The sequence below is a fragment of the Polistes fuscatus genome, unplaced genomic scaffold (assembly GCF_010416935.1).
Source record: "Polistes fuscatus isolate 324 unplaced genomic scaffold, CU_Pfus_HIC Scaffold73, whole genome shotgun sequence".
NCBI lineage: Eukaryota > Metazoa > Arthropoda > Insecta > Hymenoptera > Vespidae > Polistes > Polistes fuscatus.
In genome coordinates this window covers 2,176-28,063 of record NW_025113155.1, presented here as the reverse complement: position 1 = coordinate 28,063, position 25,888 = coordinate 2,176, and the positions used below count along the sequence as shown (strand labels likewise).

General features: G+C 29.5%; 1 protein-coding gene, 2 long non-coding RNA genes and 1 pseudogene across 4 annotated transcripts; 3 read left to right on the top strand and 1 right to left on the bottom strand.

The window, feature by feature from the left end:
• Positions 1–401: 401 nt before the first annotated feature.
• LOC122524526 (cytochrome P450 4C1-like) lies at positions 402–2,670 on the bottom strand (the record flags this gene model as incomplete). The annotated part of the gene is made up of 8 exons (XM_043646838.1): positions 2,628–2,670; positions 1,786–1,962; positions 1,640–1,709; positions 1,236–1,297; positions 1,024–1,130; positions 874–942; positions 596–770; positions 402–496 (listed from the first exon to the last, which is right to left on the bottom strand). Coding segments are annotated over exons 1-8 (798 nt in total), but the record flags the coding sequence as incomplete, so codon positions are not given.
• A 421-nt stretch (positions 2,671–3,091) lies between these two features.
• LOC122524531 lies at positions 3,092–5,864 on the top strand. Its single transcript, XR_006305563.1, has 3 exons — positions 3,092–3,258; positions 3,558–3,640; positions 5,751–5,864. It is a non-coding gene; the product is annotated as an uncharacterized LOC122524531 (long non-coding RNA).
• A 460-nt stretch (positions 5,865–6,324) lies between these two features.
• Positions 6,325–8,569, top strand: LOC122524530 (annotated as a pseudogene).
• Positions 8,570–16,242: 7,673 nt separating this feature from the next.
• Positions 16,243–25,299, top strand: LOC122524533. Of its 2 annotated transcripts, XR_006305566.1 has the most exons (4): positions 16,243–16,329; positions 16,433–16,485; positions 23,179–23,433; positions 25,108–25,299. It is a non-coding gene; the product is annotated as an uncharacterized LOC122524533 (long non-coding RNA). The 2 variants fall into 2 exon arrangements; XR_006305565.1 differs by lacking the exon at positions 25,108–25,299 and having other exon boundaries at positions 23,179–23,825.
• Positions 25,300–25,888: the final 589 nt, after the last annotated feature.

Below are 25,888 nucleotides of genomic sequence, written 5' to 3'. Positions count from 1 at the left end.
ATTTGTACGGTTAATTATATATTACAATTGTTTGATTAGTAACATAATAATGACAACAATGATAAATATTACCTCTTTTTAAATCTCAAGAATACAGTTTCAGCCGGTTTCGTAGTAATAATGAGTTTTAGGTTAACATTTTCAACTGGTATAGGTTCGTCTATTTGAACAATAAATTTTCTCAATACAGTAGCAGCTATTGCCTTCATTTCGGTCAAAGCAAATATTGTACCTGAAAAAGCAATATTCAATAAAAATGTACTTAGCCGATCGACCGTTTAGAATACTATTTTAAGATCGCATAAACATGTGCTTTTACCTATGCATCCTCTTTTCCCAATGCTGAACGGAATAAAACATTTAGAGTTATATTTTCCTGGTAAAAACCGATTCGGGTTAAATCTTAAAGGATCAGCCCAATATTTTTCTTTTCGGTGTAGTGAAAATATCGTAAAAATTACCTGACAGTTTTTTGGTAATATCACATTGTCGTTCACTTAATAAAATACATAAATACATATTATTACTACATAAGACTGTAATGTCAGTGGGAAAAAAAAATAAACAATAAAAATTTTATTATATATAAAAATACCTTTTGTATCGCGCTGTAGTGTTCGCCCAATAACTAGTGTAGGTGGGAAAAGACGTAACGTCTCCTTGATGACTCGTTCTAAATATTTCATTTTCTTAGTATCTTCCATTGTAATAGGAACACTTATAGGATCGCTTGAGTCGTACATATTGTACAACTCTTCGTATACTTGATTCTGGAATCGAAAAAGCCGAATAGATGATACAAATTTTGTATGAAAATATAATTGATTTTTAAATGATAATAAATAATAATGCATAAGTGGTATCTGAGCGTACTTGAATGTCCGGAAACGTGGCTAACATTAAAAATAAAAATGTTAGCGTATTAGCGGTAGTATCACTTCCCTAAAAATAAATACAAATTGTTTTTTACTCTTACTGAATGAAAAAAAAAATTTTAAATAATCTTAAATAAATTCATCTTACTGTAAAAACCATTGTATTTATTTCATCACGAATATCTGCCTCCGAATATTCTCCAGTCTCGTAAAAGGATTTAAATATTGCATCTAAAAATGGACTGGTATCTTTTTCTTTATTTAAAGGAGAATAATAATATTTTATTTATTGTTATTATAAAAGGTATTCATCCATAAATTCATAACTAAAAGAATATTTTTTAAAATGATTATTCTTACTTGCATGTGGATCTTTTCCTTCTCGGGTAAAGTTATCTTTATTCATTGAATCCTTTTTTTTCCTTATAATCTTAACGAATATAAAAGTTATATAATATACATGAATAAATTATTATTTTATTTCAAACTAATATATTTTTTTGATATTTGACAATTTAAAACAAAAATGGTTTCTTGGTATTTTTACCTCGTTTGTTATTTTATTTAAGGGGGGAAGAATTTCTTGTAGCCGTTTTCTCATAGATGAATTCTTAAATATAATATTTGGATGTAACCAGAATTTCATTATTCTTTTTGCAGATATGTCGAACGCTCTAAATAAAAATAAAATTCACAATAAAAAGACGAATATTCAATAATATTAGATTATATTATAAATTTAAAAATATTCTTCTGATTATTACTCTGATATATATTCATCAAGTTTGCAATCCGGATTGCTCTGCAAATTTAAATCACTTTCCAATAGGCTACCTGTCAGTACAAAAAAAACAATTTTTAAAAAATTTTAATATGTCCATCTATATTTTTTAGAATTTCCAAGTCTTACCATATATTATATCCAGCGTACATAAATGTACGTAATGCATAATGTCTACGTTTTTTCCGTTTGTAGTTTCTAAAGTATTAGCTAATCTGTTTGAATTTTTTATTATTGAGTCCATATAAGTCGAAACTTCTTTGAATACTGGATTTAAGATTTTTCGATGAATGTTCCATAATGATGCTTTAAATACGAGAATATTTCTTAATTTAAATATTTATAGTATATTTTTTATATATTTATTAATTAATAAATAAGAAAAGAGAGATTCTCATATATTCATGTGTAGGTGTGTATATGCGTGTAGGCTTTATATGCAATCATAAAAAAAGAAAACTATTTTAATTAGCAATCGTCTGAAAGACATATTTAAAAAATACTGTATTACAGTAGGGTATACATAGTTTTTTCTTATTAATTAAGAAGAAAGCAAGTAAACCTATAGTTTACCTGGTGCAGTAAATAATCCATCACCTAAATAATTTTTTATAGGGAAATATAGAGAACTTTTTTCATAACCGATAGAACTTTTTGATAGAATCTAAAAAGGAAACAAAAAATTAATGTAAAAAAAGCCGAAATAAAAAAAATCTTATTCGGGAAAATCGTTTCTAAAGAAGTGCAGTAAATTTGATAGATCTTACATCAATATTTTCAGAATCATTCAAGATTACGAGTAATTTTGGGCCAATCCACAGTAGCCACGGCGAAGAATAGATTGTAGATAATTTTATTATTTTATGAGTTATATCTAATTGTAAGACAAATTTATTGAATAGAAGTCGCATAAATATAGATATTATAAATAATAAATATAAAAGTATACCTTTCATATCACCAAGAAATACATTCAGATTTCCAATCAGAGGATAAGGCTTTGGACCTGAGCATTTTTTTACCAATTTATGTTCACGAAATTTATCTGATATATATTTGATTAAATAAAATAACAGTATCATTATTACTATTGGAGTAATAAATTTAATAATGTGGGGTTTTGAATTATTTAGAAGTATAGATATGAATGTGTGAATGGTATGAGTGTGAGAATGATTGAAAGGAATGAAAGAACGCATCGGTCGGGGATAAAGAAAGGGACCGTTGCGTTAGTTTAGGATATTTGTTTAGGTTTAGAGTTACACCGTCTGGACTTTGTCGCCTTCAGGTGGCCACGTCGAAGCCTCTCGGGCGTTCTCGATTTTAAGGTGAAGAAAGGGCCTTTATTCATGATCGGGAATCATCGGGAAGTTTCCAGAAGGAATGACGAGAAACAACGAGAGACGATGGAGAGGATGTAGGGTATAAGTAGGCGACGGAAAGGAGTGGTGGTGCGTTCTGTGGTAGTTTTTGATTGAGACGACGAGGGAAAAGTGTACGGGAGGTACGGAAGACAACGGGGAATGGCGAAGGATTACGATAGGCGACGACGAGTCGGATTCGGGTGTTCCTTGTGGTTGTTTGCGGACATAGAGAGTTACAGTTAGTATATCGTAGCATTAGTTTAGATTATAGATACTTACTATTCTATCTCTTAAAAACATTATACCTTGGTATTTATTTTTAATAAATAAATACTTTACTATTATCATTATAAATATATATCTCATCATTATACATAAATCTTACAATAATATACAACATGTTTAGTTAAAAAAATTATAAATTATAAAACAAGTTAAAATAGTCTTAAATTACTACTGAATCTTCTCTTATATGCTAAGAACAGATATTAAGTTGATACTCCGCAGTGACTTCTTGTATCTTTTGTGTCTTAACAGAAACTAGGAAAGAAACATCAAAGAGCCTATTTAAGTAAAACCAATGTAGTACTTTGTCAAGGTTTCAAGGATACCGTCAACAGGTATGGAGAAAATTAGACAAAAAAATCTATTTTATCAATTCATTTATTCCGTGCGTAATAATACTATTTTACATAATCGCAATGTATCATTTGCGTAGTTTTCAAAACTAGAAGAAGTTAATCGGTGTTATAAACATAGTTTCTTCTTAAAGAAATCTTCTTTTTTTTCCCTTCCCTCTGCTTGATTTTATTATTATTATTTATTATGCTAATAAAGTGGATAACGAGATACATTAAATGAGATGCAAGAAGTGTTTGGATTATAATATACGCATCACTATGTTATTCATACGAATATGCGTGAGGGGATAAAGGACATTAGCAGACTATGCGGGGGATTTTTCGTGATTTGACACGAGTTACTGAATGTAATTTATTTATGGAAGAGCATCGAGAGATCAAGATTCATTTTTTTCGGATATCATTTTTGATTTATTTTGTGTACACTTTTTGGCTCAGATTTCTTAGTTTAAACTATTTTAAAATTTCATTTTTTTTATTCCAGAAGTAATGTACCATTTAAAATTTTGATTTTTTTAATTTATTTTTTTGCAAATTCGTTGTTTAAAAGATTGCTGAACAATGGTGTCTTCATTGCCAGGATTATTTTCCAAGGCCAATTTCTTTTGACGTTTTCGTGCAGGAAACAAAATATCATTGATTCACCATCATAATCAAAACATCTAGAAAATTATTTTATGCAATTGTAAACGATTTATCTAATATTAAGGGACTTAAATAAAATAAGATGAAGTCTAGCGTAGTTTAAAAATGCATCTTTATTTCTTCGTGTCTTGAAAGATGACTCATGTTATTTACATTTGGCAAGAAGAGACAAAAGACAAGTCTGATTCGTGTTTACGTTTGGTTCTCAACGAAAGTACAGTAACTTTCACTTATAGTTTTTATGTTTGACCAAATTTCTTTGCAAAGAGTCTCACGCGATATTGTAGTTCAATGAGTTAAAAATAAGAATTAAAGATTTAATTCAAACTTGAGGGGGGAAATACGTGTAAAACGATGTTTTCATTATGATTTTCATGAATTTTTTTAACGCATTAAAAATTTATGTTATTTATTAATAGTATAAGGTCATCTTACACATATATTTGAGAATGTATTCCGAAATTTTTAAAGATTTATCTCGAAAACTAGCGGAGATATCAGCTGCCACAAATTGTAGGTTTCCATCCGTCTGAGCAGTTTGTGTACATCTTGGAAGTCACAATTTTTATCAGAAATCAATTACAAAGAAAAATTACTTTTTTTATATGTGTGTCTTCTATTTGAACCTCATTTTCCTAGAAAAAATGAAAATTTGTATTTTTTAGAGGGGTATGAACATAAAGCATGATTTTTTACTATTTTTTCATATATTGTTCATTATAAAAAAAATACTTTAAACAAAGATATCACTTATGATTCAGGTTCAAATAGAGCGTAATTATATAAAGAAACTATATTCCAAATTTCAAAATGATTGGTTAAAAATTTTGTAAGCTAGAGTGTACACAAATCCGAAAAAAGTCGTTTCGTGAAAAACGCGTTTGAAAAAAGCTCGACCGTTCCGTATTACATGCCACTTACATATACACTTAATCGTTTATAACTTTTGAACGACTTGGATTTTTGACTTGAAATTTTGTGACTATATTTTTTAATAATTTTACAAGCGATTTATAAAAAAAATTAAATATTTTGAAGCCTCTACACGTATTCCCCCTTAACTAGACATTAGAATACATAGTAAATAAAAAAAAAGAAAATATTATTTAAAAAACAGAACAATGTATGAGAAAATAGAAAATTAGTGGAAACAAGACAATACATTTAAAAATACGGTAACTAAAGATAAAAAATAGAGTTGTTGAAAATAATTTCTATTCAATCTTCTTAGATATATTCCTCAGGTATTGAACGAAGGAATAGGATTGAAAAAAATTATAACTATTTTTTTTTACCAATTTAGAGCGAAAATTGCAGTCAAATACGAAACATTATTTTCAAATAGACGCCATTTTGTCAAAAATCAAAACTTTTTATTATTCCTTCGTTCAATACCTGCAATTATCTATCCTTTAAAAGAATCCACCATATTTTTTGATATTAGATAATCCAAAACGCTGAAATGGAGGGCACTGCTAAGCGCCTTTTTTTAGAGGACGTTCAGGAAATCATCTACAGGAGCGGTGCAGATTAATATTTTTACATGATCGACGCGCTATTGAATTCTTAAAAGTAGGCTCTATTTGAATTACCATCACTTATAATTGATAAGTTAAAACTTTTTCTATAAAAAATTCATAAAAAGACATCTTTTTTGAGCCTCGCAACTGCGTATAACCCCTTAAGGGGGTAAATAGTTGTCATCGACTTTATTGACAGAACAGTTAGGGACTTTTGTTCTATAATAACTAGACGAGACTGACGCTAGTGATTTTTATTTTCTACAACTTAACACACTGCTTTTGACTCATCTAGTCACGATGAATTTTCGAACACGTTGTCTATAACCTATGTGCAAGTAATAAATACAGAATCATATTTTGTAATCCTGAGTGAAATCATTCTGCTTCCAAGTAATCTGAAAAATTTTTGAGGAGGTTAGGAGAATAAAGGAAAAAAGTCCTGTGAAATGTGAAATTAACGTATATTGTCATTTTAATATAAACTAGAAAGTAATTTTTACGAGTTTAAAAATTTCTTACAATTATAAAAACGATTTGTAATTTTAAAGTTTTAATAGAATATATTTACTCATATCTATTTTACGTAGAAAAATCCGTAGAACAATGTTCCTCAGATGTATCATAAAATCATGGAGCAGGACGTTTTTCAAAAGGTATTTCAGAATTATAATTTAGTTAAATTAACACTTTAAACGCCAATCTTTTTTTGTTGAGCTTTCCATTTAGGCTATTATGATCTGCCAGTCATAGAAAGGATATAAGAATATTGGTCATTAGTGATCGACATAGCCTGGATAGAAAGTCTAAAGCCGGTCCCTAGGGACTAGCACAGCATTTAACATGTTAATTTATTTAAATTTAATAATATTTAAATTTAAAGGAAATACATAGCAACCACAGAATATTGATGCAATCTGGTTATCAAACGCTGGCTTTAGATATAATGCAAAGAATGACGCTTCTTCAAGAAGCCGCTTTGGAGAGGTTATACAGATGGACGCAGAGTCAATGTAAATATATAGAAAATGAACAGTTAGCACATTTACTTGTTAAAGCGATGAGTAAATTGCAAGATAGACCTATTCTATTCAAGTACGTTGAACTATTTATATTTTTGTAAAATAATTAATTTTTGCAATTATTCATTAAAACTTTTTTATCAGATATATTTTAGATGAATATTGCGCTAATAGAAGAACAGCTCTTATAGGGTCTTTTATCAACGCATTAACGTTAGGTGAATCCATTGGTGGAACACCAAATCCTATAGAAATGCACGCTCATGATCTTAAAAGATAAGTCGGCGACATGCTTGCTTGGTTGCATCAAGCAATTCCTATTGAAAAAGAGAACATATTTTTTTAATTAAACAGGTAAGAAATTGCTATTCATAATAATATTCTTAATAAGATACTGTATATAATTATTAGGAATATTTATTTTAGATGTATCTGATCAAATTAAGCAGTGTCTAAGTAACATTACGGAAGGATTTTGTCATCCTCTACAATCAAGAATAGAACACATAGTCTCTGTCAAAGCTCCAGCTACTGTCTTATATCCTGTTACAACTCTAATAAGATTTTATCGTGCTATAATTCAGCAAGTTATACCAGATAGCATTCTAGTTTCAACTTTGTATGATTTGTTAGTATTAAGCGAGAAATGTTTTCTCAGTAGATTACAAAGAGAAACTAGAATAGCTCTTGGAGAACGAGCTGAACCACCAAGAAATGATTTGGTACCGGCTCCATCAGTTTCAAGATTACTATACCTCTTGAATGAAATTCTATCCGTGGCTAGCATAGCTGAAGATAGAGAAAAAGATATGCTTCAAGTAAATTCAATCATATTGATATAATACATTCAATCATATTGGTATTAACGCAAATTATATTTTTACAGATAGTATCGTGTATCATCGATCCATTACTACAAGAAGTTAATGAAACAGCTTCGAGGTTACCTACGGTTAATATGGCTGTGTATCTTCTTAATTGTATGTATCAACTAGAATCAACATTAGGATTATATGAATATATGGATCAAAGATTAGAACGATTGCAGGTAAACAATTAAAATGTAAATGTCTAATTTAAATCTTAATGTAATATTTTATTATTTTTTTCATGTATTAATTTTTTTAATTTATCAAATATAAGCTCACTCAGATGCTCAAATTGATATGCTTACATTGGAACAAGTTAGCTCTTTAGTCGCAAACTTAAATCTCGGATCAATTTATACTATTTTACAAGGATGTAAACAGGGTCCTCTTTCTGATATTCCTGGAATGGATCCATTAAGTGTTAACGAATTCACGGTAATAAATAAATCATATTTTCTGAAATATTTATCAATTTAATTTTAATAAATAATTTTATTATTGATATTTTAATATAATTTAATATTCTGATATATTAACATGTTTTTGTAATTTCATTTAGAACAAATTGGAAGCATTTTTAGTAATGCCGGATGTATTATTATTACCTCAAATAAATTTACTACAAAGTAACAATCATCGTGAGGCTACCATAAACGTTCATTTGAAGTAATTGGAGCTATTTACAAACAGCTTTACAAAGCTTGTCACGATCCGAAAAATTTATATAAAAATCCGACTGGTTTATTTACGAGATCACCGGATGAACTTTTACAAATATTAGTTTCCCAATGATTGTGACCTTGGAGAATGAATATATTTAATAAAGATGTAAATATATATAATCAGCATATATATATAGTTATTAAAATAATTTATATTATTCTAACAATCGTAAAAAACCAAAAAGGCGAAAGAATGATTAAAAATTGGATAACAATGTTTAAAAAAAATCTATTCTTGTGTGTCATGTCTTACTTTTTAACTCTAACTGTTCTTATTCGTCGTATTTATTAATATAACGTAACGCAAAGCATATTTTCTTCTTCAATCGCTTCGTAAGCATACTATGTACCTTATGTTTGTGTTCATTATTTTTGTAAATTCCTTTAACAACGTTTTCTTAAGCCATTTCCACAACTTACTGCACTTTCCATATCGCACGATTAATTTCGCCGATCTCCGCAATAGCTAAGAGTTTACTATAGACAAACAGCAATAAATCAATCCCTTGGTACTAGGCTGAGTTTCATAAAATATGACTGCAAATCTAAATGTACCACAAATAGGCGTGCTTGTCATAAAAACCAATCGCTATGTGATGTAAAGTGTCACCAATCTTTAGATTGCACTATTAAATAAGCATAATTTTCTTTGTTTTGCAAATTCATTTCCTTAATTGTAATAATAATTTAAACCGTTTGATTCTCTTTCTATTATAGTTTTTTAATTGATAGATGATTGATTCTATCAACTAATTTGTTGATTGTTTGATTGTATATTAACTTGATTTTTTAGATATCGAAAAATAAATAAATAACATTATGTTAATTTAAGCATACAGAAACGTTTCTGTTGTTTCAGCAAAGATTTTATTTTCAATTTAACGAGTGCCTAGTAGGGAATGTGCAGATTATCTAGATAATTTTTAGAATAACTGATTTCTGTACTTTGTCGGTAACATACATATATAATCCGAGTAATACATTTTGTATTTCGTTGTTATTTATTATATAATATATAATAGAGTATTTCATAAAATATATAACATAACAAATTAAAAATATGAAAAATTTTGAAAACAAACAATATTTAATTGAAAGTAATATTTATCATTTAAAACATTGGTGTTTATCAAAACATATTAGATGAATTCTTTTTTTATATTGTACGCAAACTACAAGTACTGACAATAAACTGACAAAAACTGACAAGTACGAACTACGAAGATGAGGTCTCGTTTTTCTTTACATAGGTAAAGATAAGCCCTATCGCGCTGCTTGGATCTTTTCTCATTTCATTCCTAAAGCTCTATTATGCTGTTCGGCTTTGATCGTATTTTTTGAACCTTTGGTACTTAAATAGTTAATGTTGTTAGACTTTTTAGTTTATGCTAATCCTTTTTATGGCGTTACTATTTAGTATAATGGTATAAATGTTCGGCCCCCATCCATCCCGCAAAATATAGTTTTGAGGCTCCAAGAAAACAAAACAACTTATTATATAAAGAAAAAAAACTTGCATTACATAAAAAAACAAATTATATTATATTATATAAAGATTATTATAAGACTTCTTATTAATTTTTTTATTTTATTATTTATTAATGTTTATTAATAGCTTTTCTTAACAATTAAAGAAAAAAGAGGACAGGAATTATATATATAACTATATATATTTATTTAAAGACTTGTTAGTAGAATCTCTCGTCGTATCTCTTAACGTCGCGTCAAACATAATTAATGTACTCTCTGAAAAGCCTTCAATCCCCTATCCTTAATTTATTTTTTTTTCATTACATTTATATATACGCTATCCTTCTCTATTGTCTATCGTCTTTTCTTTTTGGCGTATTTCACCTTACCTTCTTTTCTTTCTTCGAAATCTCTCCCTTCGCTCCATTGCGGATCGTATAATATCTGTTTACGTACGATTATGTACGTTATAAAAACGCACGGACATACACCCTTACAACTCTCTTATTCCTTTACACATGAAAAAAAGAATAACATTTCTTATAGCTTTACTTTCAAGAAAAACGTCTTTGACTATTCTAAAAATATCTAAATACTCACTTACAATACCGATAATTCTCTAATATTAACGTCTTAAATTTCTCTTGTTCTTATATGTATGTACACTTTTACTCTCGAATTTCTATTATCTTGACAATACAGTAAGTATGTGAAAAGTAAAAGATTTGTATTTTTACATTATTAATTTTAATATATATATATTTGCATGTCACTTACTAACATTAATAGTAAGTTATATAAATAAACAAAAGTTTTAATTATATATATTTTTTAAATTTAATTCTTGTAATATTTTATAAATAAAAAATTATTTTAAAAAATGCTCTGGTATTTAAATATAACTATGGATTTTATATTTGGAAGTTATACTTCTTTTGGCGCGTTTGTGGTGTGTGTGTGTGTATGGTAGCGTGGTATGGGTTGTTGTTGGTGGGGAGTCCGTATGTCTGGCTGTGCCTGTGCGCGATAATGTATTCTTTTCAATGTGCTTAAATAGTAATTTGATATTCTTTAGGATACCAAAGTTTTAAGTTGGTGCGTATGAAATGTCGGATTTTTAAGTGAATATTTAAAACTGCATTTTTTTTCAAAAACGTTTTATTTAATCAAAATATGCTCCATTCGCTTCAATATACTTTCCCCAACGAGATTATAATGCACTGAAGTCGGTCTTAAAGAAATTCTGATCTTTAGAATCAATAAACTCTGATATGTATTTTTTCAGTCTGCCTTCATCTTTAGATTGTTTAGCACGTAAAAATTGTTGTAAAGTTTTAAAAAAATGAAAGTTAGTTAGCGAAAGATCCGATGAATAAGATAGGTGCGCCAAAATTTCATATTTTCATTTATTTGAAAAAATTGGGTTAGTAATGATGAGAATACGTTTAATCGATCCAGTTTATTTCGCTTGGTTAGTTAGTACGGTATCCACTTATCCACTTTTTTCACCTTGCCAATTTCAGAAAGGTGTCGCAATATTGTTGTATGATCAATTTTCATTCTGGTAGGAAATTCCCTTGTAGATAAAGTTGAATTCGTTTCTAAATATCGTTTTTCACGGACGTTTTGGGTCTTCGACGCGGTTCGTTTTGAAGGGAAAATTCACGAGACCGAAGTTTTTCAAACCAACGATGCACTTTTCGATCGTTACCAGTATTCTTCCTAAACGTCTGGTTTATATTGCGTGCAGATTTTGCACCATTATTACCAAGTTTATACTCATATTAAAAAATTAAACATTTTTGAGAAAATTTGTTTTGTTGAAATGTAACTCTGGCTGTCGACAGTACTACTATAAACGAAGTTATGCCAAAAATAAAAGAATAACGAAAACAGGGAGAACAAACATTCACATTAGGGTGCTTTTCTTTTTCAACTATTTTTTTTTTCAGTCTCATCGTGAAATTTTGTTGCAAGTACTCAAAAAAAAATTCCCTTAAAGTTTGGGCCCTTAATATTAATATTAAGTCCTCGACCAAGGCGTGTAAAGACTTCCCATTAAAAAAACACAGAAACTCTGATTTTATATCTTTAAATTTCTATAGCTCAGTGGCATTTCATAGCATCGCTTCGACCATGGACGGGTTTTTTTCAAAATCGAATGCTCTATAAAAGTGTCCATTGCGGCCAAGCCGTAACTCGAACTCGGCGAGGTAGTACAGGCCTCTAAATTTGATTTTTCCATGAAATTCGCGTTTTTTCGCATTTATCTCGTGAATGAAAAGAGCTACAGAAAAAAAATGTGAATGATAAACTTGTAGAAAATTCAATTTCCTACAAAAAAGGTCGTTGTATCACCCTCTCTACCTTATTCTCTCTCACTCCTGTATATTACTCTCTCTACTTTATATATCTGCCGTTAGCGACAAGTCGGTTTTTCCTTTATCACTTTTCAACGAACATATTTTTAATTTTGACAAAGAATCTAAATCATTGGTAACCGGTACGATTATATCGTCAACATACGTAAATACAACTTTGCGGCAGATAAGCTTCCTAAAAATATCTGCTATGTACCGCAAAAAACTTGTAGGACTATTACATAACCCAAAAGACGGATCAAAGCTTTTTCTTCTCGTTCCGTTAACTTCTTTAGTTGACCTGAACAGTATTTATTTCTTATAATTCCTTCAGATTTCGATTTTTTAAGAATGTGTAATGTATCGTAGATCTATTTATATTTAATAATAACACCACCATAAAGCCCTGATATTAATTCGATTGAACATCTGTGGGCAATAATAGGAAAAGAATTACCAAAATTTAATATAACATCAAAAACAAATTTGAAAGACAAAATACTCGAAGTATGGAGTTCTATATCACCAAGTTTTACGAAAAATTTAGTAAAGAGTATGCATAATCGCTTAAAAAATGTTATTTGTGCTAAAGGTGGTCCTATTAAATATTAAAGGCTTAAAAATTATCTGTTCAAATACTTTTGTGGCTTCAGCAATCGTTAAGTTTGTAAGAAATAAATCATAACTATTGAATATATATTTCGATTTGTTTGAAACTATACCTGTATAATCTAGAGAGTCATAATTCTATCCAATATTAATAATATGTCGGTAAATATTCCATAATATACTTATTATAATTAATAAAATATATCATGGGGCAAATGTTTAAATACTTTCGTGAGTCACTGTAAGTTGTATTTAGAACGTATTAGATATATTTATAAATTGTAAACATTCGAAGAAGACTCGATAGAAATCAAAAAAGAAAATAAATATATTTCAAATTAGATATTTCAAAATTTGAATCTAAGGATATATATAAAATATAATTAACGCTATATTATGTTTATATTTATATTTAACAATGAGTAACATTAACGAATAAATATGTGACTTTTCCAACTTTTAAATAAAATTTCGTTAGAAAACTTATTATATTTTATTATTATATATATATTTAATATATTTATATAATAATTTTATTTATATAATATTTTAATATATTTATTATATAATATATTTATATAATATTTTTAACATACTATTTTATATATATTTATTGATCTATATTATCTATATTAGTTTCACATCTGTATTATTTATAAATATTTATTTTTAACATAATATTTTAAAGTTTACATGAGATATAAGTATGCTTAAAACTTTACTAAGCGTTAAAGATCATTTTGTGGAAGTTGCGTATGTGAATAGTTGCACGTTGATGTAATCTTAATAAAATATGTATATATTTAAATATATTAAGGTTCATTTAAAGTGTGAAAGTGATGCAGATATTAAAAGGAATAAAAATAAAAAAAGAAAAAAAAATAATACTGACAATTCAAAACAATGAACCCATAATTATTGAAATTTTTAAAAATTATTAATATCTACTTCTTCTAAATACCAGAGCATTTTTTGAAAATAATTTTTTATTTACAAAAAATTGCAGAGTTGAATTAACAAAAATTTATATATAGTTAACTTTTGTTTATATTTATATTACTTGCTACTAATGTTAACATATATAACATGCCAACATATATATTATATTACAATTAATAATGTAGAAAATACAGATCTCTTTCTTTTCATATACTTATTGTACGAATACTATTGTCGCACACTGTATATAATCTTTTACATATATTTGCTTTCATTTTTCTGATTTTTTTCTTTTATTTCTAAGGGAAATTAATAAACAATTATTAAATAAACTATAAAATTTAAAAAATCTTATTAATTCATTTTATTTTCATAATTAAATTGTAAATTGGAAAGCGATAGTTTTCTTAGTGATATTATTTCTACAAATATTCAATGAAAACGAGTAATTACAACAGATAATGAAGATAGTAATAGTGATTTCTATGAAATTGTTTTTTCACTTCGGAAGCAATGTAAAATCATATCTGATAACAAGGAAGAATGTAAAAATGATTGCGAAATTAATCTTATATCTCTAAGAGGAATGTATATGAAGAGACATTGAAAATATGAGCAAAATATGGTAATATTCACGAATTTCTAGAATAAACATAACGGTTAAACAAAATGTCATTTGCTTTACAAATGGTAAATGGAATACTATTACGATACTTTTGGAAAATCGTTATGAAAGAATCTAATCATTACGCGAGTCAAACGATCTAATTGTAAGATGAAATTCGCAAATTAAAAAAGTTTGAAGACAGTTTAAGAGATAAAAATATAAATGAAACAATAGCTCATTTTGTTTCATCTATTTGATGTTACGAGTGAAAAAATCAAGTGTTCAATCTTATTAGTCTAACAGAAACATAGTCGAGACTACCATATTTCGAAACACAATGCCATTTTGGAGATTTGTCCAACTTTCTCGCTTTTTACATTTCACTAACAACGAAGTTGTAGACAAAAATAATGGTCTTTTATATAAATTGCGAAGTATAATCGACTGTTTAAATAAAAAATTTAAGACTATTACATTCTCGAAGAATATGTATGATATAAGAGAAAAAATAATCAAATACCAAAACATAAAGACGTTTATAAAATACAATCTTCCAAATATAATAAAGTAATCTTCGTTTAATTCAAAACGCTAATTGTTCTACATATTTATACATAAATATATATGAATAAATATATCCTAATAAAACTTTAAAATTACAAATTGTCTTTGTAACTGTAAGAAATTTTTAAATTCGTAAAAATTACTTTCTAGTTTATATCAAAATGATTATATTCGTTAATTTCATATTTCACGGGAGTTTCTTCCTTTCTTCTCCTAATCTCCTTAAAATTTAGAACCAAAAACAAAAAATAATTATGTTACTGTGTTGTAGAGGTTGAATATGTACTCATTATGTTCAGACATATTTATTAGGTTTTTAATTTCTATTAGTAAGGTCAGTAAAGTTAGTAAGATCATAAATGGTTTCCAAAGTAAACGCTACCAAGCGGATTAGCGACTGGTGAATCTGTGCAGATACAAACTTACTGGTACAAACTTGCGAATGCAGCGCGGAACGGCTGCGACGAAACGGTGAGAGTGCTCGGTCCGCAAAGGGTTAAAAAGAAATCCGCTGAAAATAAACGATGATAGACGATAGAGGGGTATGATGTACGTATATAAATATATAAATGACAAAAAGAGTATAACTTCAAAAATTGTGTTAAGAAGTACGACGTGAAAAATAGAGCAAAATACGACGATAATTAGTTAATGATTCGAGAGATTATAGACACTTACAATTCTATCAATTATATTTCATTTTTCTTTATCTACTATATCTGTTTAAATAAATGTATATATAGTTATATATAATTCTTTTTCGCTTTTCTTCAAATATTACATACAGCTATTAATGATATTAAATAATAATAAAAAACTTTACACTAATACTGTAATTAATATACTAATATTAATACTATATATATATATATATACTATACTAAAATCCATGTATTATTTAACTCTTACAAAAGATTTACGTTCGTTGAAAAAGTTTTTTTTTTGGTCAAAGAATATATTACCAAAATTATTCACATTTATTAATAACAGATGTTATTCTAATAACAAGAAAACAGTTAATATGATATATATGTACCTACATATAGATTCATATTTGGAATAACTGTATGAATCATATTCTGTTGGAGAATCAAAGCGCCCGTCTATCCTTTTAAATGCGACTTATTACCGGGAGGTGACAGCATCTACCGGTACAACCTATTAGGAAGAAAATTGAGCTTTGCTTGCGCCTGCGCTGTGATAGCTCCCGCGCTTCTTCTTTTCCGGCAATTTTCACATTCATTCCGTCTTAGAAGGTGATAACGTGAACTAGTGTTTTAAGAAGCAATTTTGTTCTTGGCTTTCTTCAACGGCTTTCGCCACCTTGGTCTCCCGAGTATAGTTAGTTCATTTAAATTCAGTCTACCTTTTTTTAATTGCTTGTGCAAAAGATAATTCATATTTAGTCAATTTTTACGTTACTCAATTTGGTACCGTTTCGCAGCTGGAATTGCAGGTGCAGTAGCTGCTCAACTTGAAAGCTCAATTCAAAGTCAGGTAAGGGATTATTTCAGCTTTGATGAGAACAAATCAACGATCCTTTTATCGAATGTAAGGTGATCTGTCTTTCTCGCTTATACTTTTGTGGCAGGATCTGCTTACCGGATTACATTAGTTCTGGTTTTTGCAAAAATAAATTTGCGATTTATTTCCATTTATCTTGCTTTGTTTTCCCTACTTATATCATCTTCTCCTCATTACCACCTCTTATCGTTAAGATTCGCCAAAATATTCATATTCTGACACCTATGATTATAACATAAATAATTAATTACAACATCATATATATATATATATGGGATTGGAATAAATATAGAAGCAAGAGACGTTGAAATATGAATATTCAAGAACAATCGAGTATAAGTAAAATTGTTTTTCAATTAGATAAAGGTATAAGAAATGTCTTCCTTTATTATGGTAGGATAAATATAGAAGCAAGAGGCGTTGAAATGTGAATGTTCGAGAATGATCGAGTATAAGTAAAAAGTTGTTTTTCGGTTAGGTATAGGCATAAGAAATGTCTTCCTTTATTATTGTAGTATGAAGGGAATGAGAGAGTATGTGTGTATGTATGTATTTAGCGTGGATGCGGGGAAGACAAAAGGAAGAAAGGATATAAGGTGAGAGAATGGGCAGAGGGGTACGAGTTTGACGAGTGTAATCTGAGTGTATTGATGAGTTTAATGAGTATGAGTTTGATGAGTTTGACGATTGTATTAACGTGTGTAAAAAGTATCGGCGAGTGTAAGAGTTAAAAGAGTAAGAGTACCAATATCAGAGTAAGTAGAGTAAGAGTTAAAAGAGTAGAGTACCAATATCAGAGTAAAGAGTAAATTAGAGTATCAGTAGGGTTAAAAAAAAATATTTCCTATATATATATATGTTTTTTGATTTTATAGTTATTGTTTTATAATATTTATTATAAGGTTTTTTAACAATTAAAGAAAAAAGAGAAAAGGAATTATACATATAACTATATGTATTTATTTAAAGACTTCTTAGCAGAATCCTTCGTCGTACTTCATAACATAACTTCATGACATTTGGTCACCAAATATATTCTATCTACACTCTGAAAAACAATCTTCAATTCTATATCCTCAATCCTGTTGTTGTTTTTTTTGGTACATCTATATATACGCTATCTTCCTCTATTATCTATCGTTTTTTCTTTATGGCGTATTTCACCTAAACGTTCCTTTTCTTCGAAATCTCCCCCTTCGTTCCATCGCGGATAACAGTGGGTCGTATGATCTCTATGTTTATGTTTAAAAAGGACAACATTTTTTTTAGCTTTTCTTTCGAGAAAAACGTCTTTGACTATTCTAAATATATCTAAATACGCATTTTGAATAGCTACTGTTCTCTAATATCTACGTCCTTAACTTTCTCTTATTTTTATATATATTTTATGTACACATTTACTCTCTTAATGTTTTAAAATGTAGGATCTTATTTCGAGATTTGAAATCTGCAAAATTTAACTGCATTTTTTTTTTGTTCATTTCATTTACAATTTCAGATTCTATTGCTAAAGGAGATAAAATCGTGGAATTGTTCTTTTTTACTGGAATTTTCTAAATAATATTTTATTATCTTTATTTTTGAGAAAGATTTTTGTTACTGTCACGGTAACCGGCAAAGTGAAAAATAAAAATAAAGTAGTAATATAACATCAGCAAAATTTAAAGAAGTTGGGAAATATTTAACTATTAACAACATCGCAAATTTTTTTATATTTGAAATTTGAACAATTTATTCCCTCAGCATCGCAAAAATATTATTAACTACATTAGACTAACTGCTATTGATAAATCATTTAAGTAATTTGATTGGAGCGTCTCGGTAGATTTTTAAAATTCTGCCTCACTTAATTTTGCTAATTTTACATGGGCATGAATGAAAAAAAAATCATGATATATTCTTCCTACGCTCTTGAAGTTAATGTATTTTTGTACTCCATTGAGGTTGCAAATTATTTGGTAGATCAAGAGGGAGAGGGGGGAAAGTAGCCTTATAAAAGAGATGGCCCTATAATGGTAGCCTTAGAAAACATAAACAAAAAATTTTTTTATAACTTTTTTTTATTGTAATGTACAGTCAATCAAAAACTGATCAACTTTCGTTTTAAGTATTTTTTGTCAGGTTATAGCAAGTACTTGAAAAATCGTGAAAAGAGTTATATGGGACACCTCGTATATATATACGTATTATAATATATAATAATAAAATATAATATATAATATAAAAAATATATAATATAATAATTAAGTAATAAATAATATAATAAATATATAATAATAAAATGTAATAATTAAATAATATCTTCTTCTTCTTCTTCTTCTTTAATAATCTTTAGTATAATCTTTAAATAATAATATAAAAATTAATATAGTCTTTTTAAATAATAATATAAAAAAAAAATAATGTAATATTATATTTATTATTTTTTTTAATTTATTATAATAGAAATATTTTCTTTACATTATCCCTCCCCCTTGCCAAATTTTTTCTGTAGCTCGGACACACACACACAATATATTGGATACATACACAAATTTGGTAGATTATCTATTTTGTTTAAAAGTTATTAACCTAACATTTATGTTAATCCAAATTATTGTTCGTTAAACAAATTTTTAATAGGAAAAATTGAGTTTTTGTAAAGTATGCTTCTTTTTTAAATGTTTTTACACACTTATATTGATGCTTTTCATAAAGTAATGGCTAAAAAATTGAAAAAAGTATTGTTCTTATAAAAAAATATAAAAATAAAAAAAATAAAAATGTTGGTAGCGATTTTTGACGGAACGTAAACGATATAACCTAATTTCTTGTATATTGGATATAAATTAGAAATAAATTGATATTGTTTAAATTTTAATGACATGGTAGTTTTAGGATTTGTTTGTTCAAATATGTATGTGTAATTTCGAAGTTTTAAAATCAGTATTTAGAAAACATAAATTAAATATTTATACGATAGTGTAAAAGGTTTAGTCACGTTGAGTTACGGGTTTCCATTCGATCATCAAAGTCAAGCAACTCTGGTCACGTTTAGGAGATGGATGGGTGACCCGTTCCGTTGGTTGGATTCGATTCCAGGAAAGGTTGGTTTTATACACAATGATGATAACTTTAACAGTTTGCTGAGATTCTAACGATTGAACCTCCAATAGGGGGATCTTGTTGAATCTATGAGATCTAGCAGCTGCAGTCATAGTTACTCTGAGTGTAAATAAAAATTCGAAAGAAATAGAAAATTCAGAAATTTTTATAAAAATTTGTTTTTGTATTAATATAATAGATATGTTTATCTAATAATTATTATTATTTGTTTTATATAAATTGAATATCTTTTGGAGATGAAAGAAATTTATTGCTGTACATTTTTTTCTCATTTAAATTTTATTCTTATTAGTAAATAAAAATTTTTTTTAGTATTTTTATATTTTTAAAAAAATATTGTTTATATTCAGCCAAAAGTCATTAACTACAATTTCATTTTTTTTATGAGAAATTTTTTTTTAAATTTACTAGGCATTGTTCCATAAAAAGTTTGTTTGACGAGCATTAATTCGGATTAGCATAAATATTAGTTAGTAATATTTAACTGAACATAGACTATATTTTCTTATACTTTCATTTTTAAAAATGTGATTGTTTTTTAGCAATTTTTTATTTATCATAAAATATATTTATATTATTTTATACTTGTTTTATGCTTATTATATAATTATATATAAAGTATAATTTTTTTTTATAATTATTAGGTAGAACATTTAATATTTTTGTATTTATTAACAAAAATATATTTATTTATTATTACACAATAGGACCTTAATTAACTAGCATTATCGGGATTAATAAATGACGTGATTAAATGAAAGTTTAACGGAAAATCGAGATCATGGTATAATTTTTCAAAATACGTTTTTTGTATGCAAAATAAGATTTTTTCTATGTTTTTTTTTTTATTGTAATAGAAATATCGATACATTCTAATGAATATATATTTAAAAAAAACACGAGTATGTGTACTTATGTACGCACGTAAAAATTTATACTTCTTTGCCGTAGCAAAACAAAATATAACCTCAATAACCTCAAAAATAACTTCAAAAATAATACCTAAGATTTTAACCCGCGTGCCAATATACTCTACATTTGTAGAAAATACAATAAAATAATAAAATTAAGATATTAAATACAATTTATAAAAGTTTAATTAATAAGCATAATCTAATTTATTTGTACATTATATTGTGCACAGATTTCTCCAGCATGGAGACCTCTTGCGATTGTGATAAACTATGATGAGAAAGAAGAATGGTTTAATTAAAATAAAAAATAAAACATTTGGTTGAGTCAATACTAAATATAATACTTTACTACCTGGTCAGGGAAAAGCCTTGTAGCATAACAACTTTGGTTGATAATTTACATAAATTGAAAATAACTTCAATAACTTCAAAAACAAATTACTTCACACATGACAAAAAAGGACAACATTTTTTTAAGCTTTTCTTGCGAGAAAAACGTCTTTGACTATTCTAAAAATATCTAAATACGCACTTTCAATAGCGATTGTTCTTTAATATCTACGTCTTAACTTTCTCTTATTTTATATATATTTTATGTACATATTACTCTCTAAATTCTTTTGTCCTTGCATTATTAATACTAGGATTTAATGTTTAAAATGTAGGATCTTATTTCGAGATTTGAAATCTGCAAAATTGAATTGCATTTTTTTTTGTTCATTTCATTTAAATTTTGAGATTCTATTCCTAAAGGAGATAAATCGTGGAATTCTTCTTTTTTACTGGAATTTTCTAAAAAATTTTATTATCTTTATTTTTGAGAAGATTTTTGTTACTGTCACGGTAACCGGCAAAGTGAAAAATAAAAATAAAGCGAAGAATAAGATAAATGAATTGAGGCCACTTTCACAGTCTGACATAAGAATTGGAATGACCAATAAGCATTGAAATCATAGTTAAGTTTGTTTATTTAAAACCTTCGTAGAAAAGTATCTAATATCCAATAACGTTCTTTTCTCCTCGCAAAGAAATCATCGGGAAGCGGTGACTGCCATGTTAGTCATATATGACCGAGCCCCGGTTTTTTCTATGGCTTCACGGTGGTCACTGGTGAACTTTTTACAATTGTAAAAATTCAATGAAAATTGTCAGTTAGTACGTTTTGAATATAACCGAGAGATAAATGAAGGATATTTATTTATATTTTCTTGAATACTTAGTATTTCTACTTTAACCCTTTACACTCGAGCGGCGTTGATACGGCGCCCGGCCGATTTCAAGTGTCAACTCAACCAAAACTAATTACAGAGTGTAGTATTTATCAAAGTTTGTTTTTTTCGACATATAAATGAATAAATTGATGATATTTTATTATTTCTATACGCTTGTTTCTTTATAAATGTTTTTAAAGTACCTGTAAAATGTCTACTTAATTTGGCCGAAATCGTCTCGAGTTGCTGGTTCGCGCAAGCGAAAAAGGCCTCGAGTGCAAAGGGTTAATACAGGGTGAATATTCAATACCACTAAATGTGTCAGATTTCGTAGGTTCTGTTATTAGAAGTTGTAATCGCAAACGTCGAAATTACGATAATTTCAAACTTCCATGTCAACTCTTTATCTAAAGATTTAATTTACATGGTTCACATTGGTAACATAAAAACTTACCAAAACGTAACAAAAAAAGGGTTAAGCGTTGACTGCTCAGATTGTCCAATAATTGAGAGTTTTTGATCTACATTATTTCATTTCGTAAAATGGATGCTGCCGTTTGTAAAATATCCTAGTCTTTTAAAGGATCGAATAATGAGTCGTTAATAGTAGTGATGCTATGAAGTGCAATTACTATTTTATGATGGAATTTTAATATTTGAATTTTACTAGCAAATTTATTACGAATCTTATCTTCTAAATATTATGCTGACAATATTGAACTTGATGACCCTTCCCTGTCGTCATTTAACTCTTTGAATGAATCAAGATATTTTTTATATAAGAATGAAAGAAAATAACAACGATATTTTTTAATAACATTTTCTTCGACCACATCATTTATTTCCTCAAAAACAATTGCATGATTCTTTAGATAATTTTTTTATGTCTGTTCTGAATAATTTTAGATAATTTTTGTTTGTCTGTTCTGAAAATGAAGCCGACAATTATTTTGGTATAAAAAACTTTTTCTTCAGTAGTATTTTGTAGTTTCTCTGCTATTTCATTGTATTCATTTGTATCAGCCTTCAAATTTTTCATAATACTTTGCTTAAACTGTTCTACATTGTACATAATTTTTTATTTAGTAAACATCGATAGAAGCATAAATAATATCAATTAAAAAAAAAAAAAGGTTTTGCTTGCCTCTACTGCAGACAGCTTGTACAACATTTATTTTTTTATTTCAAGTTGATGGTATTAGCAACCGTCATGAATATTGGTATTAGTTGTCTCGGAGACATTACAAAATTAAGATGTATATGCCATCTCATTAAAAAAACTAAAATTATTTGGTAAAATGCCGAAAAATTATCATGTTACCTGAAAATAACACTGACCCATAGAGGGTTAATAACAATTTTTACTGTACTTTCTCTTTGTTAACTTTGTCTAATTATTTTCTTTAATTTATATTCTGCATTTCTTTTTGTTGTAGCTGTTGCATCAGGAGAATAGTCCATCAACTTTCGTACAAATGCAATGGAATTCTTGTGACTACTGGAAGAGCTGGCCGAGAAATTTTATCAAATGTGTTATGCTGCCAAAATTTGGCACTATTGAAAATGTCAACGGCCATACCACGCTGACAACATTAGTTCCCATTCGATCACTAAGTCAAGCAGCGCTGGGCACGGTTAGTACTTGGACGGATGAACCCGCTTTTAGGAATACCGTGTGCAACCAGATCCAAGTATGTGTCCGGTCCTATGGGACCCCCAAGTCTATTGGCTCACAAAGCCATTTGCTCACTTCACCAATCATGTCCTGCTCAGGAATATAGGGCAAATATCCGCAGCCCAACTCTCCCCAATAACACTTATACCTCCAAACACGTGAGATGTTTTCCCACCTCATTTTCAATAGCCCCATTCGGAACATGAGATATTTTTTAACGCCATGCCGACACGTCCCCGCCGTGGCCGCTCGCACATTACGAGCAACTCGGGCCAAGTGCGCGCGACAATGTGCGGCCGCTGCGTATATGAGAATGTGAATGTTGTCTTCTATCACATCAGAGCCCAGGAAGCATACCTCACAAGGGGGTTGGGGTGGTATAGTATCACGCCGCAACTCCGTAAGAAATACATCAAACTCCATTCCCCAACCATTTACCCCTCAACCATAGTCTAGTTCAGTATAGTCCTTGTACTCGTATCACTTACGGGAAAGTACCGATGAAAATGATTCGTATGTCCATTCCGGCTCAGCGATTATGTCCTAGGGTCTTCTCCACTTACCTATTCTGTATCTGCACGACGGGCAGCAGCATCCTCGAACGCTGCCTAATCCCGTGGCAGTCCGTGTTCCTCCATGACCTCCAGCCTGTTCTCCAGTCGGGAAACGTAGCGCGCCGAGTTCCTTCACCTTCCAATTCTATGGATGCCCTCGCGTCCGGCCTTGCAATGACATTTGTCCCGGCAGGCTGGACTGTGCCAGGGGTATCTTGTCCATTCGTAGACGTGTTATTCGGCTTCCAGGGAAGCTATCTTCGCTAAGAGACCCGCACTGGTGGTTGTGCGAGTCTCCAAGCCTTTTCCTGGGCGTCCTCCCTTACTGCTCCCAATGATGCAAGGGCATCATCCGCGACTTCTCTCCGAATATAATCTTAATGTTGCTGTCTGGCTTGTGACACATCCATTACCAGTTAGTAAGGTAATGTTCGGAATTCTAGTGCTCCCCCCCCTAATCGCCGCATATGTCTGGTGTTCCAAAACCAAGGTCCGTAACTGTGACATGAGAAACATCTGTTACTCAAGAACAATCAACAGTTTCTATAGACGATGACGTCAATGTCGTCGTCGTGGGAGCTGTCATCGTAGCTGCGTAAGACGAGGAGACTCCGTTAGTATTCCCAGCACCCTTCCTAAGCATATAATTGACCGTATCAACAGCCAACAGCTGTGGCATGGCCGACGACTTAGCTTTCGCTTCATCCTCAACGTCACCGTAATGGATGACGATAACGCTGTAACTAAAGATTTAACACCTCCAATACCCTTCAATACCGTAACATCTTCATCCGCACGAGCATTCGATGGGTTAAGGAGAAGATTATGTATCTTCCCCTGTTTAAAAACCCTACCGGTTGTTGTATCTGTTCTTTGGGATAATGTAGCAAGGACTAGGTCTCGTAAAGTGTTATCACAAGCAGCAGCGAGCAATCCCTCCATCCTTTCCACTCCAAGAGAACAGCTTCACATTCTCAACATTTTTCTATTTCGCTTTTCTCGTTCCTGAATCCTCGTTGATTTTCTCCCTGAAAGTATAAGAATCTATTGGAGACTATGACGTTTCCATCGATGTTAACTCTACCAGTTCCTCTTGAACGTTCTCGCAGAACGGAATCGTATCTTTTTGGTTCTAGCGTGGGACATCTATCAGCCTCTTAACGATTTAAGACGAACCTTCTTTGGATTCTTTCAAAGGGTATCACTGCTGAAGCAAGAAGACAGAGCTCTTCGATCCTTTCTCAATGTTTATCACCGCTGCCAGTGTGTAAAATATTATAGGATTGTTATTCTCCCTCGTCCATAATAAATTTGTCACTGTTTAAATCTAAAATTGATTCTAAGTTGAATCTAAGTTGATATAAGATAAGTAAGATTTCTAAGTTGATTCTTAATACGGTGAGTGTTGAAGTGTTAAAGAAAACGACAGATTTAAAAAAGTGGCGAAAATACTCAAATTATTGTAAACTAAAAAACAAAGTACTTAAAATGCCTTATATATTGATAAAAAGATGTATTTGACAAAATACCGAAGACGAAGTTTCGAAAGCAGCAGAATGAAATATGGAAAAAATCAGTGGAGTCGTTGTTTTATATAATTGCCCTGTGATATAAACGTTGTTTATATATTTGCCTGATGAGTATTTGAGTGATGAGTACCGATATATCAAATCTTAATGGTACTCGATCTTTGGAGCTGCCACGAAGAGTGCAACGCCAGGATGAGCCTCTTGCGCACTGAGGTAGTCTGGTATTGCCGTTTTGTGTGGCTAGGAGTCCATTGATTTGATCATCCATGGTGGTGTCGTCCACCATAAGGGATGATCTGCGAGCTGTTGAGTTGTGAGGCCGCTTGAAGGGCCATCAGCTGGGTGGGGGGTGCCAAGAACATGTCGCCATTGAGTCTAAGACACGAGT